Source organism: Lissotriton vulgaris, chromosome 4_1 (genome assembly GCF_964263255.1).
Source record: "Lissotriton vulgaris chromosome 4_1, aLisVul1.2, whole genome shotgun sequence".
Lineage (NCBI taxonomy): Eukaryota > Metazoa > Chordata > Amphibia > Caudata > Salamandridae > Lissotriton > Lissotriton vulgaris.
Genome location: NC_141691.1, coordinates 1,028,620,320 through 1,028,639,424, shown reverse-complemented (window position 1 = coordinate 1,028,639,424; position 19,105 = coordinate 1,028,620,320). Strand labels below are relative to the sequence as shown.

General features: G+C 44.8%; 2 protein-coding genes across 4 annotated transcripts in view; one reads left to right on the top strand and one right to left on the bottom strand.

Moving 5' to 3' along the window:
- ATPSCKMT (ATP synthase c subunit lysine N-methyltransferase) overlaps positions 1-4,516 on the bottom strand; it is a 297,910-nt gene extending 293,394 nt beyond the window's left edge. The window contains exon 1 of one of the 2 annotated variants that reach the window (XM_086965273.1): positions 4,375-4,516. In XM_086965273.1, the coding sequence (XP_086821399.1) occupies positions 4,375-4,405 (31 nt within the window). In that variant the 5' untranslated portion in view covers positions 4,406-4,516. The remainder of the gene's footprint in view (positions 1-4,374) is intronic. The other variant, XM_086965274.1, reaches the window with a different exon arrangement.
- The window catches only part of CCT5 (chaperonin containing TCP1 subunit 5), a 220,244-nt gene continuing 204,392 nt past the window's right edge, over positions 3,254-19,105 (top strand). The window contains exons 1-2 of one of the 2 annotated variants that reach the window (XM_086965270.1): positions 3,254-3,382; positions 5,030-5,303. In XM_086965270.1, the coding sequence (XP_086821396.1) occupies positions 5,199-5,303 (105 nt within the window). In that variant the 5' untranslated portion in view covers positions 3,254-3,382; positions 5,030-5,198. Of the gene's footprint in view, positions 3,383-4,467; positions 4,545-5,029; positions 5,304-19,105 lie in introns of those variants that run through there. The other variant, XM_086965271.1, reaches the window with a different exon arrangement.

The window sequence follows — 19,105 nt, the reverse complement described above, 5'->3', positions numbered from 1 at the left end:
CCCCCCCCCCGCAACCCCCCGCCCATGGGATGCAACCCTGGCATATACAGAACAAGCTTCTTCCAACCAATCAATATTGGATTACACCTTTGTGGTAATATTATTCCTTTTTCTAGCAGTTGTGCCTTTTGTTATAGATGCGGGGCTGGACAGCAACCACTATCCTAGCACTTTCACTATCAAAATATTAGGAAGCTAAAGATAATAATGGAATTGCTCATATGACTAAATATAAAAGAATTAAGCAGTCAGCTAAATCAATAGATGACATCGAACTATCCCCTAAACAGGGCTTAGAAACACAGCTGATGAGATAAAGTTATGGGCAGATTTCTACTGGACTCTAAAAGGCATGTATACAAAAACACTCCTGTCAAAGTCTTTTCTGAGTCAATTTCTCTGTCAGCTGAATCCAGACGCCGCCCATTAATGGTGCGGCGTGCAAACTGGAAGCATTAGGAGGGATCAGAGGCAAAGAGGCCAATCTGCTTCAGCTCAACGAGTTACGGAATGTGATGAAATCCTATAAAAGAAATCTTGCGGGAACACTCCCAAATACAACAGGATCTTTATTGGCAGAAATGTATTGAAGCCTGCAAAAAGGGCTACTCAAAGACTTTATGGCAGATGGTAAATAGCAATAAAAGATCCGTTAAGCCACATTGTATATCCTATATAACAGAAACGGACTGGCTCAAACATCTAACATCACATTTCAGAGGCAGGTATTTGGAGAAAAGGGTTGCCACAAATCATCTAGGGATAATTCTAGAAGAAAGTTAGCCCCCATAACTACAAAACAGATTCTGCTGTCCTGAGACAAGGCCGATGAGATGGTGCATCCAGCCCGAATGGAATCCCATAAACCCTATATAAGAATGATCCAGAGTTTTGGGCAGAGTATACTGTTCAATTATAGTTAGAAAGCTGAAATAATTCCAGAAACCTGGTGAGTTTTGATAATTAGCCCAATATTTGAGGGTGGAGAAGGAACAGGCCCCGCGAACTGTCAACTGGTAGCACTATTACACGTCAAAGCTAAATAGTACGCTACAATCTTTTGAAAGATCTTACCAGCTGGGCGAGGAGAAGAAACTAATTCTAATAAATCAGTCAGGCTTTGTAAAAGGTACTGGAACAGCTGTAAACATCATGCTGCTTTCCTTTTTAATTGACAAAATGAAGGCTAACATGCATAACTTGGATCTCTATTTTGTGCATTATAAGGCAGCATTATATGCAGCAGACAGGAATGAACTCTGGGCCAAATTACATAAGTTCGGCACATTGGAAACGCTATTAAAGCCTATCCTGCTTCTCTGCTCAAAGACATGGATCAGAATAAAACTGAGTGCGGAGGACAGAATATCAACAAAAATTCCAACACTGCATGCTTTAAACAGGGCTGTATATTGGCACCGTACTTGTTTAAAATGTTTATAACTACCCCTCACAAGCTCTGGACAATGTAATATCGCATTCGCCTAGACTGAATAATCTTTGTATCCCCAATCTACCTATGAGGATGACATAGTTCTAGTCATCCAAACCAACATCGGCTTACAGAGGCAATTGAATGCATTAACATATGAGGATAAAGCTAAAGCACCAGAGATGGAGATAAATTGCATATAGACCAAAGCCCTGGCAATGGTAACAAAAATGAGCACTATACAAATGGTACTTAAAGGATCAGCCCTTGGAGAATATTACAAAATATAGGTACCTCGGAGTTATGATAGATGCGAAATGGACATTTGCAGAACAAAAATGTGCTAATCCTGTGGAAAGGGGAGGTACTAATGTCAGCCTTCACTGCTCTTTTTAATGCCCTGAGAGGCCCTAGTATATCCCTGATTTAGAATGTGATATGTGCGAAGCTATTACCAACTCTGGCGTATGGCTCAGAGGCACTCCGTAGCAGAGACGCAATGGTTATTGAATGAGCCATTCTAAGAACATATAGATAGGTATTTTCCCTCCCCAAATGTTCCCATACCTGCACAGAAATGCCTAGAGTTTAGAATCCCACACGTTTTTTTAAAAATAGGAGTCTTATGTGAAGATCTATCACAGATTGAAACTGACCTGTAGCGGAACTTTAAATGAAGTATTTTGGAAAGCCATGAATGAGAACTTCTTAAAACCAGCAAAGATATATTCGGAGGAAGTCATAAATAGACTCTATTTACAGGAGCTCTGCAGCAGTTCATTCTCGCAGTCCACTTTTTGAAAAAATACAGTAAACATGCTAGTCAAGAAGATCTCCCTCTATGAAGACAAAGCCATGATAAACAAGAAGTTGCATGTTTGGATGATTATATACGATACTGAACCTGCAAATTTATTTGGGTGAAACTTATGCTCTTTATGTAAAATAACGATTCAGGAGACAGATTCGGTGTATCATTATTAATTCTACCACCATGGTAGAGATCAAAGGCTCCAGCCGAGTGCCGTTTATGCAGGTTGGAAAAAGAAGCTATAACGGAAGTATATAGAGAGACCTATAACCACTAGTATATGTAGTAGACCTTTAAACTGTCTACCATTCCTATGTGATTCTTAGAGTTTATCCATTTGTATCTCTTCCTTGCGTGACTCTACAACTTGTACATTTGTCATTTCTTTCTGTTTCTATCTCTTCCTTGTGTGACTTTACAACTTGTACATTTGCAATTTTTTCTGTTTGTATCTTTTTGTAACTCATGTAATCCTAAATCCTTATGTATCGCAACTGGATCTTATGTAAAACGCTCTGACACCTTGGGTAATGTTCGCGCTATATAAAATCGAATGAAATAAATAAAGATACCCAGTATTAATATTAAATAGAAGAAAGAGCTTGAGAATCTCCTTCCACAAAAGCTGTCTACTCTCCTGTATGTAAGCTGTGATCGCTTGCTTTAAGTCAGGGGATACAATGAACAGTAGATTGGTTAACTGCAGAGTCCAAATTAAAAAAAAAACACAGACTTGCAGTAAAAAGTCTCTTGATACCAGTATTGCTCCGGCCCTGGCTTAAATGTACATTACACTGTAATTTCGTTTGTGGACATACTTTTAGGAAATTGAGATCTGCATTTCAATATTGATACCTGAGGTAATTTTAGATGCTTTTTAATAAATATTTTAGTGTTACCTCTGCTAATTATTCAAATTTGACCTATTACGAAAACATAAACCTTAAGATTTGTCATTTTGTTTAATTTTGGTTTTGTATGAATTGTGAAGCTATTTGTTCTGGTTTCCACCAGTATCCACTTCCGATACATACGAGTTCGGTACAGATGTCACTGCCACTCCGTTCCCTCAATTTCACGAGGCCCTGTGGGCTGCACAGGGTGCCAACTTGGATGCAGCACACACCTCAAACCGAGCGGTAGGAGCAAAGTATTTATTTATGCGTTTTTGTATAGCGCGGACTTTACCCGAAGGTGTCAGAGCGCTTCACAATAGGAACAGAACTGATACATGAGAACATTACAAGTGAGCAAAATACAAAAGCAAACGTTACATTAAATGAAGCAAAAATGACAATCGTGAGCCAACAAAATACAAGAGGTAGCAAACGGTGCATTAAAAAAGTGACAATCGTAAGCCAACAAAATACAAGAGGTAGCAAACGGGCAATTCTAGGAAGAAAAAGTGATGTGTGCAGGTTATGAAAGCGTACAAAATAAACATAGAGGTATAATACTGCAATTTATGGAGGACACTCAAGCACAAGAACAAACGTTATGTAGGCACTGGTGGCACATGTGCAGGTATCGACAACAAGCAAATGCAAGAGGTACAAAACAGTGTGTTACAAGAGAAAGTGACGGGTGCATGTTACACACGAGTACCAAACACAGGTAGAAGGAGAATACTGCAATAAATGGCAGACTCTCAAACCACAAGAACACACTGGGAAGACACTTCCATAGTCATGTAAAGTAGATTTTTCTATAATGGAAGCGCTTCCTTCAGATAATAGAGAGGGCATGGATTACATTTGAAAGTGTCTTTGAAGGAGGAGAACTTTGAGGTCAGTTTTGAAGGCTTGGGAGGAGGTGGTGGTCCAACAAAGTACAACGAAGCAACTTCGAACAAAGCCAAACCTAACACTCACTAAACGCAGAATAAAACAAAGATCCTCTTTGAAGGATAAAGACCACTCTTGCGGTGAGAAAACTGTTAACGAGTGTTGCAGCCTGGAAGAATCCCAGGAAAAATAAAGAGTAGAAAAACCCAACATGCACCTCCAAGTCATCAAAGGAAACCGGAACTGAATACAAAGAATACCGAAACCCCGCCTTTTAACACACCAATATGAACATAAAAGAGGGACTACAATTTTAATTGGAATGCTAGATTGTTTATCCGTTTTACCTACGGGTCCGGAGTTGTAGTCGTTCGGCATGAAGTTAATCCTCTAGGTCTGCATTTACACTTTAACAACTCTCTATGCAGCAATGTCATTTCCCTTTCAGTTCCAAAATGGCCGCTTCCTATGGCCAAGGAAAGCAAGGGGCAAAGCAGCTACTTCATGCCCTTCTATGGTAGAAAGACAGAATAGCGCTATTAGACCGTTAGATCATCTCAAAGAAGAAATAGAATCTGAAAGGCTAATAAACGCGCGCTGCTCGAATATTTGTTAATAAAATCGAGGTCTGGAGGGTTCGAGCCTCAAGGTCGCATCCACATCCTGTGAATCTGTGCAAATCACTTAATCTCCTCGTGCCTGAATGTGTAATGTAAATACGGTGCTCGTGTAAAGCGCTCCAAAAACTTCAAGTCGAGTTCGCGCTATATAAAAAAAAATGCAAAAAAAATTTGGTATGTTATGCAAAAAGCTGCGTAGATCGACGAACCCAACGACCGCCCCTTAACTTTGCAGCGCACAGGAAGTTAAATGTATTAAAATTCAAGCGCTGATTATTGTTCCGCACGAGCGGGTGGCAATAATATATGATTTTCTGTTTTAACGTGCTAAAATACAACATTTTATATTCCGATTTGATAATCTGATTCTCTATTAATTTAGACAAGTGTGGTCAGGAACGTGTGACATTCCAAGATGGCCACTACGTAAGCATCCCAGCCCTGAGTGTTCCACTTCCGGTGCGCGAGGGTATCTGGGAGCGGCCGTTAGAAGCCGGCTGGTTGCTTCGTAGCTGTTGCGGTCTCTCTCGTGCGTTTCTCCAGCAGCCACCATGTCGTCCATGGGCACCCTCGCCTTCGATGAATATGGGAGGCCTTTCATCATCATTAAGGATCAGGATCGCAAGTCCCGGCTCATGGGCCTGGATGCTCTGAAGGTAAGGTGTTTCTTCTCGAAACATATTTTTTCAGTACCGAAGGAAAATCTTTTCCTACGCGTCTTGTGCAAAGTATCCTTTGAACTTCCATTGTTTTCTTCTTCGTTGTTTTGTACCGAGGTATCTATAAAGCACTGTTTCCCCAAGCTGGTTTTTGACGTTTCGAGCGATAAGTTACTGTGCATTGCCCCAGAAGTTTCTGAGTGATAACCCCAATAGTGGAACATTTTGCTATTGTCTATCTGGATCTAATCTGTGAATAGTTAAAGGAAAAACTCAGTTTAGCAAGTTATGGCAAATTAACATCTTTGTTTTAACAACGAAGCTAGAAAGAACGAGATTATACCGCTATTGTCCAGTTTAATCAAAATGATGTACTTCCCTACTGCGTTAACAATTGGCTCAATCTCCACACCCTAGCTGTAGCCACGGTCCCTGCTCTTCATGGCGGAGGAAGTCTGTGCTCCGTTGAAAGGCGGCCCAGGGCCCTGTCAAAGCGTCAATACATCTATACAGTTCCTGGCAGAATGGGTCAGCAGAGACTGATGGCTGCCAGGCAATGTGGCAGATGGACCCATGCAGCAGACTCTGGTGGGCGGGGCAACACAGGGAAGCAAGCACTTCCCCACATCGCACAGTAACAGTCGGAAACAACGCTTGCTACGTTTTTGTCACAGCAGTGAATGACAATATTTCAAATCTGGGTAGGACACTGGAACTCAATGAGAGCCCAGCATAACAACAATATAATTAGCTTGTTTTGTATATAGTGATACATTAATGATACTTTACATTTCTAGACCTCTGAAGGATGAAAGGTTGAAATGGCCTTGCAAGGGCTTCAAATTTAGACCTAAAGGTCCCAACAGATTTCAATAAAGAGTTTAGTACATTAACATTTTATACTGGCTTGCATCAACCAGCTCTCCTCCAGCATATTTTGAATCCTGGCCTATAAGACAAGGCCTCTTTCTCATTACCACACTTATTTCGGAGCAAGCCCAAATCACCTCTTTCCCCTCCTCCCTGCGACCTATTCTGTCCTTCAAGGGTCTGCTATTGAGCCTCCTGCCACATTTTTTTGCCCCAAGGCCTGATTAGTTCAACTATGCAGATGACACTAAAACCACCTAGAAACTTGAACAATAACCCAACGTGGGCGTTTGCACAGTAGGTCCACGACATTGTGCAGCTGCAGACTGAAGGACCAGAAACACCTGAAATCAACAAGTTAAAAAAAAAAAGACTGACATCCTGTAATGAAGAACTGACCTTATGGTGAATTGGTAAAGGTCTTGAGTCGGCCTGTGTTGTCAAGGATAGGTTGATGAGCTAAGTTGCATGTATTTATCACTGACTTTGAAGAAGGTGGAGGTCAATTTGTGCTCCATGGTCATACAGGGGCCACTGGAGTGAAGGGCCCACTTCTAATGAGGGCATCAGTAGTTTAGTTCTACTTCCACCTCCAGAGTCTCCTCAGTAGGATTTTCACTTTCGTCGGATTTCTATATAGACTGCAGCCTCCTATCACACTTGTACTTTCTCATCAGTACTACTCTGCCAATGGATTCTATATCTGCTGTCTTCTTTGGTGGTGGTTGCAGAAATGAAGGGCCCAATATCCAGAGGCCATGTTGAAAAGTAGCGTGTGCAAACTGCACTTCAAATGGTGTGCGACCCGGACTGCATTTTGCAGGTAATTAATGTGCTAACCTGTGACATAGCAGAACGGGGATTCAACAGGGGGTGGCAAATTGGTGTGAGCCGGTCCCCTCCCTAACTTCCTGCCAGCTCTGAATGAATGCCTTCTGAAGGCGTCTCAATTAGCACATTGTAAGGCGAGATTAGCACTGGATCAGTCTTTCACTTAAACAAATCCACTTGTTGTCAGCGGTGTTGCGCTTCTTTTTATAAATGCCAATTTCACTGAACTTGGATCACATCCCCATGAGTACCGGTACTCTCTTTGGACAAAAAAGTTCCGGTACTTAAATGCCAAAAATTTAGAAGTGCTGGTACTCTGTACCGGCCCATTTAAAGCACTGAATCTGTGCAGCCATTTTGCCGAATTAATTGACTGCAGTATCAAACAAGCATTTACAATGCAATGGTTTCGCCTTTGGAAAAGTTAGTTATTGGCATTGTAAATGACAACATTTGTATTTATGTGTTGGTTTTGAAAACAGATAAATAAATGGCATTGCCATTAGCTTAATCTCTGCAGTCACTCTGCACTCTCTAGCACTTCCTACTCACTCTGCACTCTCTAGCACTCCCTAGAACTTCCTACTCACTCTGCACTCTCTAGCACTCCCTACTCACTCTGCACTCTCTAGCACTCCCTCTGCACTCTGCCCTCCCTCTGCACTCTGCCCTCCCTCTGCACTCTGCCCTCCCTCTGCACTCTGCCCTCCCTCTGCACTCTGCCCTCCCTCTGCACTCTGCACTCCCTCTGCACTCTGCACTCCCTCTGCACTCTGCACTCCCTCTGCACTCTGCACTCCCTCTGCACTCTGCACTCCCTCTGCACTCTGCACTCCCTCTGCACTCTCTTCAAGTTCCAACAAAATGGAGCGGTCAAATGACCACATCCTAGGAGAGACCTTGGACAAACCTTCCAATCTTAAACAAACTGCAGTGCGATCTGATAAGTGTATAGGAGAATAGTTAATCGATTTTACTACATTCTTCCAAGACTGACTGACCAAAATGAAATCAATCCTTGATTTGTGGTGATATTTATGATTGTAAAATGAAACGCCTAGCTGCTGACCTGACCTAACCCCCCCATATGTCCAAAAAACCATACTCTGTCATACTTTCTACTAGAAAAGACCTAGTTTTAGAGGCTATTTGCGCACAACTGTTAGGAGATTTATCCAAAAAAGGATCTAACACTATTAAAATCACCTGCAAAAATAATCGGGGCTGAGTAGAGCAGTAAATGTAAAAAAATGGATGCGCTGTTGAGCTTGACGGTCTCTGCTTTAGTTTGTTTGCTGGCCTCAATGTATTGAACTTTTGTTAGATCTTCAGTACGGTTTGTGTTCCCTGCGTCTTCAGCTAGGATGAAGTGACAAACAGCTCAGTTAGAGTGTTTCACTGTAGAATTAAAAATCTCGGGTTCGATCCAGAGTTTCGGCAGAACCTTTATGATGAGTAAGAAATTACCCAGTTTTGCTCAAAAACGTGCAAAGAAAAGGTGGATTTAACAACTTTAATATTTTATAATTGGCTTTCATCTGGCCCCGCAAGTGATGATAGAAGCTTGTAGCCAGTACAGTGGTGTGCATCTTCCGTTGTGCAAATTTCCAAGGCACACATTTCGATTGTCCGTCCTTTTCGTGTTTCCTTCTGGCGTGGGTTTCATTGCACGAGCGGACATTGCGCACGCATATGATTTGTGATAGGCAAATCCTACAAGTGCGATAAGAGAATCCGGGCAGGTTCTGGGTGAGCTTGCATTGTATGTTTGAGCTTGTGAAGGGGGCAGCATGGACGTTTCCGGTTCAAGGAATAGAATGAACACTTTGATAGTGCATTGCACATTCTCGTGCACAACACGCAAGCACCTCTAGGATTCTTCGTTATCTGGCCACCAGATTTTACTGGAACCTTCTTTCTCATCAGAGAAAAAGAAAGGTTCATGCTGGCGAGTTTAAAAAATAAATAAATAAATACATTTAAAAAAAGTATATTTAAAAGGACTGTGTCGAGTAGGCAGCGCTCCCAACAAGGCAAAATGAAATAAATAAATGCACTTACGGGCACACGGACGGGGGGGGGGGGGGGGCGGGAACGGGCACAGGACAGTGAGGGGGGGGGCGGGAACGGCGCACGGACAGGGGGTGGGGGGGCGGGAACGGGCACAGGACAAAATGCATAAACTTACAAAGTGAAAACACACTTATAAACAAAATGCTCCTTACCTGATCGCCTCGTGGGAACTCGAATCTTGCAGCCAACTCGAACAGACACTTTTAAAAGGAACAAAACAGGCCGACTCGAGAAAAAAAAAATAACACCCACCCACCGCCGTGATGATGAACAGAAGTTCATCAGAAGAGGGAAAAAAATGCAGGAACGCCCACGAATCTGGTCCGGCCTTGACGGACAGATCTCTGTTCCAATGGCTAGCCTCCATTTATGGAGCTAGCCTCCATTTATGGAGCTAGCCAATGGAACAGAGGGCGGGACTAAGCCCTACACTGTAGGGAAATAGGATTTCTCCTGGGCGGAGCTAGGAGCTCTGACGCCAGGCGAAACCCAAAAATGTGGTCTTGGCAGTGGAACAATTAATCTAAACAACAATCATAGTAGCACAAAGAACGATAGACAACACAGGTTGAGATGTGGTTAATATCCACTATTCAAATGTTATAATATTCAAGCAATATCTGGAAGAAAAAAAATCATAGTATTCCACAGATATGTGCCTTGTATCTGCACAGTTAGACAAAAGTCTTAAAATATTCACAGTGCTCTTGGTGATCAGGAAAGGAAGGCATGGAGATAGTGTTCAAGTGTGGGAAGGAGGGACATGGAAAGGCAAGAGTGACATAGGTACATCAATGCAAATTTCTTTGTACATTTCCATATATGATAGATAAGACTGTTCCCAAAATAATACTTAAATCAAACAGCACCAAAAATTAATTATATGATGTTTCCCTAGAGTTTGTATTTGGAGTGTAGTCGATGTTTCGACCCCTAGATTCAGGATGTTTATGGGCCTTGAGTTGGGGTCTTCAGGACTGTGTGAGCACCTGTGGATGACAAACTGTGTGTGAGGGGAATATTTACAAGTATGTGTGTGCTACTAAAGAGGAAGAAAGGTAGGAATACCTACGTACAGGGGCAACTGAGGAAAGTAGGGCTTTAATCGAGCTCCTATGGAGAGGGAAAGAGATCCTTGATGAGAATATACGACTAGGAGAGTCAGTCTTAAATAGCACCAATGAATGAGCCACTTACCAGACCCCTCAGGATATAGCGCCATAGATTTGCAAATTTTAGCGGCACAAAAATTGAAATTTAGCGGCACAAAAGTGGGTATTTAGCGGCATTATTGTGGCACCATGTATTTTTCGTAATCATTCCTTTTCAGCCTTAAATCAATGTAAACGGATTTAACAGGGTATTCCACTGTGAAACTGGCATGGTTAAAGTGTCTGTGGCTCTACGGAAGCACAGCTCCACTCTGCACCTCATGAGGGGGCCCCATTTCTCCCTGGGATGTTCTAGCACCCATGTATGCACCCCTGCCGGGGCACCACTGCCTCCTAGACTCATCCATTTTAAAAAACAGTAATTTCTATCGCCCTTTTTAACATTGAAAATGTATTGTGAATACAAATATGACCCATAGAGTAAGTCTTGCTTTGCTGCTAGAGAGCCTCACCAAAATGTAATGCAACGATTTAAGTGTGGCAATTTAAGTTCCACTTTGTGAGTGGACAAAGACAAAGCAATGCAGCTGTCATCGCGCCCTTCAGCTGATTTCGCAATTATTTTGCAAATCGCCAAAAGCTGGAGGGTCTGTCTAATGCAGGAAGAGCAGTCTGCAGTCCTCAAGGGAATAAGAAGCTTGTGTAGTGGGCGAGGTTGTGACGTAAGGCTAGAGCAGCCGACCTTTGATATGAGATGACAGTCTGACGTTCGTTTATTCATAAGGAATATGTCCTGTGTAATGTAACTGGCGCCCATGTGAAGCGCTCCGCATTCGCGCTATACAAGCCTGAAACACTAGCTCCTTTGGAGTTACATTCTCGGTGAAGTATATCAGAGGCAGTGACAGGCTGTACTATTCAGACAAAATGGACCAATGGAAAGTGTCAGCAGGGGCCCCAATTTAACCTTCTGCAAAAATGTCACAAGCTTCTGCCTATGGGTGTCTCCGCAGCAAAATGAAATGGTAAAAGTAAACAATTGGCTGCACTAGGGTCCAAAGGAGAGCACTTAAAGCGTGACTATTTCTGTATGCAAACTGACACATTCAGGGAAAGAAGGTACTCGCAAAACTATGTAGCGCAATGAAAGCACGGGGTAATGTGCCCACAGACTCCGAATCAAGTAAGTCATTACTTTTACAGCCTTGGCCCATACCACCCTGAATGCGCCCGATCTCGGTAGCTGAGCAGGGTCGGGCCTGGTTAGTACTTGGATAGGAGACCTCCAAATACTGTAAGCTGAGTTTTTGGTTCTGATATTAAAGTGAGTTAATTTGCGGTGCTGACATTCAGCGCTGATGGCAGAATACGAGTACCTCTGCATTGAAGTTGTCACAACTGGGCCTGTAGAACCTGTGTTATGATCGCTTTTAGCACATGTAATTGCATAGAAATGGACGTAGTTATTTTGAAGCACTAAGGAATTATCACATTATGTCTAACATCATTCTGATGTTTGGTTCTACACTCACATTGGAGATAACAGGTAGTGCATGGATGGGGGTTTAATACTTAGATTTAGTTTCACGCTTTACTTTTGGTACGAGGCAGGGGAGGGTGCATTGTGGGATCAGTAGTTCGAGAGCAGTGAGAGTAACGTGGTGCAGCTGATGAGAGCAAGTCACGGGTTTAACAATGTTCGAAAGGATTGGATATGAGCCGTGAGGATGTGATTAAAAACTAACGGATTGAGTGACAGCGGGAACAGATGATTTTTCGAGGCAATGGGGAAGATGGATGAGGTGGTCAGATCGCCGGCTGCGGCTTCAGCAAGGTATTTCATCACAGTTTCGAAGTATCGGGCACGGAAAATCGGGGGTATGTTTGGAGTTAGCGTGGGGTGATTGTTTATTCGCAAAAAGGGTGATCTTGAAATGAGAAGATTAGTAATGAGACACACGTTTTATTTATTTTGTTTGTTTCAGTCAGTTTAGGGAGAGAGGGCATGAAGGATTGGAGAGGGGACTGGGATAAGGGCATAGTTATGTTTACTGGTACTAAATGAAACTTGGCTGGTTGTGTGGCTATTACGGCTGTACGCGCTCATGTGGTGACGTAGGCACGTTCAGCCAATCAGATGTCGCCATCTTTTTTGCTGCCTGCCGAAGACCTTTTTCGCAGCCAAAAAGGTCCATTTTGCGGTCATCGCGCCCTTCAGCTGATTTCGCGAATATTTTGCAAATCGGGAAAAGCTGGAGGGTCTGACTTACTGCTAGGGTGACAAAGTGGTTGATCAATAACCACCGGGGACTCAAATCATTCGGAGTCTCAGTATGGAGGAAAGGAACTGCAGCGTGTTCCGCTCACAGTAGGGGGGGACCACATCCACAATCCTTATGGGAGAGAGAGATATCTGGTGCTAGTAGGATGTAAAATGCGGCTGTTGCATAGCAAAAGATAAATAACAGAGGTCACCATGTTGGAGTATATTGGCAGGAGGTATACTAATTAGTGTACCGTCAAAGGACTAATACATCGTGCCAGCAGCTACAATAGGCACTGAAGTGCTACCCCTGGGCATGGCAGAGTGTAAATGAACCAAAAAAGGGGGCGCGGGGCCAGTACGAGAATAAAAGCATGGAGAAAAAAAATCCAAAAGGCCATGTCTAGTTGTACATGAAGCCCGTGGCGCGGTAAATTAAGGCCTGAGTGAATTATAAAAAGCCCCCCGCGGCCGTGGGTGAAAAAGCATGGAATTGCACCAGCCTTAAGTGACAGGGTGATCGCACAATGTGGTACATTGGTCAGAAAGGCAAACAGACAACATTGAGGCCCAAGGAGAGCAACATCACCAGGCATTGTTAAAGAGCGTGATGTCGGAAGTATCAGAGTGATATGAATGGCCTCTAATAGAAGTGTGCGGCAAGATTAAAAGAGTCTCAATCAGGTGCTAGAATAACAACGAGCTAGCCATAGTCGCTTACGGCAGAGAGTAAAAATGCATATAATTGCACGAGCCTAAAGTGACAGGGTAATCACACAATGGTGCAAAGGTCAAAAATATTCAAAATGGCACACAAACCAACACTAAGGCCAAAGGAAAGCCACATCACACGGCATAGTTATAAAGCGTGATGTCGGAAGTGTCAGGATAATATGAAAGGCCTCGAATATAAGTGTGCGGCTTAATCGGGTGCTCGAGTAACAGCGAGTTCGCCAGAGGGGCGCTTACCTCGGAAAGTGGTTTCACCTCTGAGCGGGAAACCGGATCCGGGCAGTTGGCTCAGGAAAAAAGAAACAAGCATTTGCAATGCAATAGGTCTCGCATTATTTAAGTTTGAGCTATTAGCATTGTAAATGGCAATTGTTTTTTGCTTTATGCTATATATTTTTTTTACATAAAAAGCTTCATATAAAATATGTTTTATTAAAGTTATTTATGCAGTATCTAAATTTTGTTTGCATAAAACAGTATAATAATATCTTAGTAAAAAAGTCAAATATTTTAATGGAAATTCACCAAACGTTCATTTATGTGTTGGTTTTGAAAATAGCTAAATTAATAGCTTTGTCATTTACAATGCCAGTAGTTATAACTTTCGCAAATGTGACACCTATAGCATTTGTAATGCAACATTTGTATTTACGTGACTTAGATGTATTGATATTACAAATAACAATGGCTTTTAATTTTTTTTAATACTTAATAAAAGTGATTGTAATTTATAATGGCAATAGCTTAAACTTTTGTAAATAACTTTTGTGAAGATTATGTTCAGTGTATTTTATTGTAACAAAATCCAAGAACAGAAGTGAAATATTAACATCTTTTTGTGACATTTGTAATAAAGCTTGAAACATTGAGAGAACATATTTGTGCTGTGGTGGTGCTGAGTGATGCTGTGGTGGTGCTGAATGGGGCTGTGGTGATGCTGAGTGATGCAGTGGTGGTGCTGAGTGGTGCTATGGTGGTGCTGTGGTGGTGCTGAGTGATGCTGAGTGATGCTGTGGTGGTGCTGAGTGGTGCTGTGGTGGTTCTGAGTGATGCTGTGGTGGTTCTGACTGATAATGTGGTGGTGCTGAGTGACTGTACTCACTGTCACTCTGCACTCACTGTCACTCTGCACGCACTGTCACTCTGCACGCACTGTCACTCTGCACGCACTGTCACTCTGCACGCACTGTCACTCTGCATGCACTCTGCACTCACTGTCACTCTGCACTCACTGTCACTCTGCACTCACTGTCACTCTGCACTCACTGTCACTCTGCACGCACTCTGCACTCACTGTCACTCTGCACTCACTGTCACTCTGCACTCACTGTCACTCTGCACTCACTGTCACTCTGCACTCACTGTCACTCTGCACTCACTGTCACTCTGCACTCACTCTGCACTCACTGTCACTCTGCACTCACTCTGCACTCACTGTCACTCTGCACTCACTCTGCACTCACTGTCACTCTGCACTCACTGTCACTCTGCACTCACTGTCACTCTGCACGCACTGTCACTCTGCACGCACTCTGCACTCACTGTCACTCTGCACTCACTGTCACTCTGCACTCACTGTCACTCTGCACTCACTGTCACTCTGCACTCACTGTCACTCTGCACTCACTCTGCACTCACTGTCACTCTGCACTCACTCTGCACTCACTGTCACTCTGCACTCACTGTCACTCTGCACTCACTGTCACTCTGCACTCACTGTCACTCTGCACTCACTGTCACTCTGCACTCACTGTCACTCTGCACGCACTCTGCACTCACTGTCACTCTGCACTCACTGTCACTCTGCACTCACTCTGCACTCACTGTCACTCTGCACTCACTGTCACTCTGCACTCACTGTCACTCTGCACTCACTGTCACTCTGCACTCACTCTGCACTCACTGTCACTCTGCACTCACTGTCACTCTGCACTCACTGTCACTCTGCACTCACTGTCACTCTGCACTCACTGTCACTCTGCACGCACTCTGCACTCACTGTCACTCTGCACTCACTGTCACTCTGCACTCACTGTCACTCTGCACTCACTGTCACTCTGCACGCACTCTGCACTCACTGTCACTCTGCACTCACTGTCACTCTGCACTCACTGTCACTCTGCACTCACTGTCACTCTGCACTCACTGTCACTCTGCACGCACTCTGCACTCACTGTTTCTGCACGCACTCTGCACTCACTGTCACTCCGCACTCACTGTCACTCTGCACTCACTGTCACTCTGCACTCACTGTCACTCTGCACTCACTGTCACTCTGCACTCACTGTCACTCTGCACTCACTGTCACTCTGCACTCACTCTGCACTCACTGTCACTCTGCACGCACTCTGCACTCACTGTCACTCTGCACTCACTGTCACTTTGCACTCACTGTCACTCTGCACTCACTGTCACTCTGCACTCACTGTCACTCTGCACTCACTGTCACTCTGCACGCACTCTGCACTCACTGTCACTCTGCACTCACTGTCACTCTGCACTCACTGTCACTCTGCACTCACTGTCACTCTGCACTCACTGTCACTCTGCACTCACTGTCACTTCGCACTCACTGTCACTCCGTGTGTGTGTGTTTGGGTGTCTACATAGAGCCTCTGAACCCCGGCACCAATGCTCCTGCTGCGCTAATGGAGGCTACGGCTCTGGTCGGTGCATCTGATTAACGAAGGAACTGAGATTAGAGAAGGTTTAAACCTAGTTCATGGCTCTGGGCCCACGGCAATGGAGTACTGTAATGTTGCTGCAGCACCTGGCCTCGCGCTTGTTACATTAGGGACAAGCGTACGTTTTCCGGTCCAAGGTGCTTGAATGTGCAGAAATGGAAGCGAGTGACAACGAACTTCTGCTGCATGTCTAGCTGCCACAATCTGATCCGAGGATGCATGTCCATTTTTCTGTACTACACCGGACACTCAACACTCCTCACTGGAAAGCACAGGGAGCACATTTCCTTAAATAATGTAAGAGCAGAAAGGTATTCCATCATCAAACCTGCACCATTAAAGGCCCTTCCATGATGTTAGCGTTTCTGACTCCCCTAGCTCCGATACCCCTGTGTCACATCCTGTTCGGTGACACACTAGCTCCTCCGAGAAGAACAGATTTTCCGGGAAGTATTAAGGAATATCTGGTTCTAGACAAGAAAATATACAAAGGTACCATGTGCAGCAGACAGCCGCCTTGTGCCCTACAGCACATTACACTCTATGACGCAATGCAAAATGGAGGGGGCCCACAGGCAGAATTTGAAGAGGGCCCCTGAGTCTCCCGTATCTCACAGACAAATCTTGGCCTTCAGTGTGGGCTCACTGGAGGATTTGCAGTCACTCTGCACCAGAATTACGGCAGGGTGTACTTTATGCCCTTTTTACATTAACATAGTCCCTCATATTCAAAACTCCCTCTCCGCCATTCTTCATGTCTCTACATGAAGGAAATGATGTCTGGTGAATGTTGGAGCTGTTCAACAGGGCCTCAAATCACAGCAGCGCGTATATTGTAAAAGCGGTGCCAATTCTGGAGGATTGCATGCAATACGTGTCCCCTCTTTTTGTTGAACACGGTCCTCTGCCTACCTCCTTTAATCCCACTTGTAAAAGAAATATGTGCTGTTAACAGTGAAAACGAAAGCCGGTTGTGACAGTGACTGTAAGTGCTCAGAGAAAACCTGCATTGCAGCATCAGTGTTCTGATGCACCGAGTCCTCTCAGCACCTCAGCCGTCCCCGCTGCTCCAGCCGGATCGTGTTGTTAGAAAGATGAGCTCCGGAGCTCATCCCTTGAAAGGCCTTGCCTGATAATGCGCAGGTAACACCTAGCGTTACTGAAATCCGGAAGTGAGTTTGATCGCAACACAAGGCAATCCGCAAGTCCTTTGGAGAGGCAGTAGTGGCTGGCCACTGAAGCACACATAGAGAGAGGACATTTCTGCTCTTGCCCGCATCCAGAGATAGATGCACACGTATGCATGCACACCTCCGCGCCAGTCAGACGTGCGTACATTCACAACTACAGGTGCAACGTCATATACACACATTAACACACACACGGGCCACCTGTGAGGGAATTAAACTGTGTCAATGTCCTGAAGAATAGGCTCAGGGAGCAACTCTAACGTGTGTTATATAATGAGTTGCGAACTTACAATACAAACCAAATGGGCACCAGGGGCATAGTACAGGCCCCTTCAAGCGGGGGAGGGGGCACGGTTGAGGGAGGCAGGGGGCTCTACTCGAAACTAAATTAAGCGAGATCACGTCCCTCGCCTCACACCCCCACCACCTCCTTGCGAGCCGCTTACCTTGTGCATTCCCTCTGCTGGTCAGCACCGCGATGACTTTACCGGCGCACGAAAGATTCTTAAGACACTTTTTGTCTGTCTGTTTGCCATGAACATTCCGTGTCTTCTACCAGGAAGTCAGGCAGGCCGGGCGGGACAACCGGAAGTAGGAGGGCGGGAGCCTACCCCGCCTCCCACGGAAGAGCCGCGATTGTTTGGCGCACCGGAGCAGGCAGGAGCCTACCCTGCGCCCCGGTGCCGAAGAAGGGAAGAAGAGTCTTGCTGCCGGTGGGAGCCGCTGCACTGAGGATGCCGGTGAGTGGGGCGTCGCCTTGTTGGGGGGGGCGGGGGGCATCTGTGTGCGCGCGCGCGGCGGCGGACTGTGTATGTGTGTGAGCGTGCATGTGTGTGTGTATGTGTATGTGTCCTGGAGTCTGTGTGTATGCGTGTGTGTGAGGGGGGGGGGTTGCCTGTCTGGGTGCCTGCGTGTCTGTGTAAGTGTAAATGCGTGTGCGTGTGTGTGGAGCCGAGAGGAGAGGGGCTGGTGTGTGTGGAGGGGTCTCTGTGTATGCGTGTAGGTGACGGGGGTGTGCCTGTGTATGCGTGTGTATGTGCGCATGCGTGAGTGCTGTGTATGCGTGTGGCTGTGATGTGCGCATGCGTGAATGTTGACGCGCGTGCACGCAGCTCAATCCACGCTCGTCACAGTTTTGTGTCCCTCATTCCCCCGTGTCAGCCGACTATAAGTCTCCGCCCTGGACGCATCCTTCGGATGCGAATTCCAGGGCGAGACCTAAAAAGGGCGTCCGCGAGGACGCTGGTACGCGTCGTCACGTAGTTGACCGGGTGGCAGGGACAGCACAAGAAAACGACAAAGGGCACGGGGTTACAAACAGAGCGGCAGTGTGCAGGAGGGGATGCCTTCCATGACGCAGGTTGGTATTTCCAAGTAAACCAGTGTGGAAATGCATTATCATGGAATCTTCTCGTGTCAAAAGTAATAAGTTTTAGGTATCCATATTTCATATAACCTAGATTGATGACAGCATGAGTCATATACAGTTAGCATATATTTTATAAAAACAAATTTGATCCACGGCCATAATGCGTGTAAACATATTCATATGTGGGCATCTGTTAATACAGATATTCTGGACACCCATTACTCTGTACTGATATTCGCACCCTAGTTCCATTGTCCTGGGTAAACATTAGCATGCATAGCAGAATTGTTATATGTTCATGTATACATTACGTATGGAGTGTTCATGTGCGAACAACCATTAATGCAGGGCCCAATGTGTGCGGAGGTCAAGGTCATATTAGCTAATTTTATTAACAAACTAGCCATTTGTGTATTGGTACCTTCCAACTCATTAAGTCCATTGTTGAGTGTCTAGTAGGTACATCGTTTTACATTCCCTAATGTTCAGAAGTGAGCCTATATCACCGCCTCTTGGTCCCAATGAGACTTTATCCAAGACTACCCATTTCATGGATTCAGGGGTATATGAGTGTTGTGTAAAATGTTCCACCAGTGGGGCTCCTGGCGTGGTACATCGGATACAACTGCAATGTTGCAGGATTCTTGTTTTGACCATCTGCTGAGTCTGGCCCAC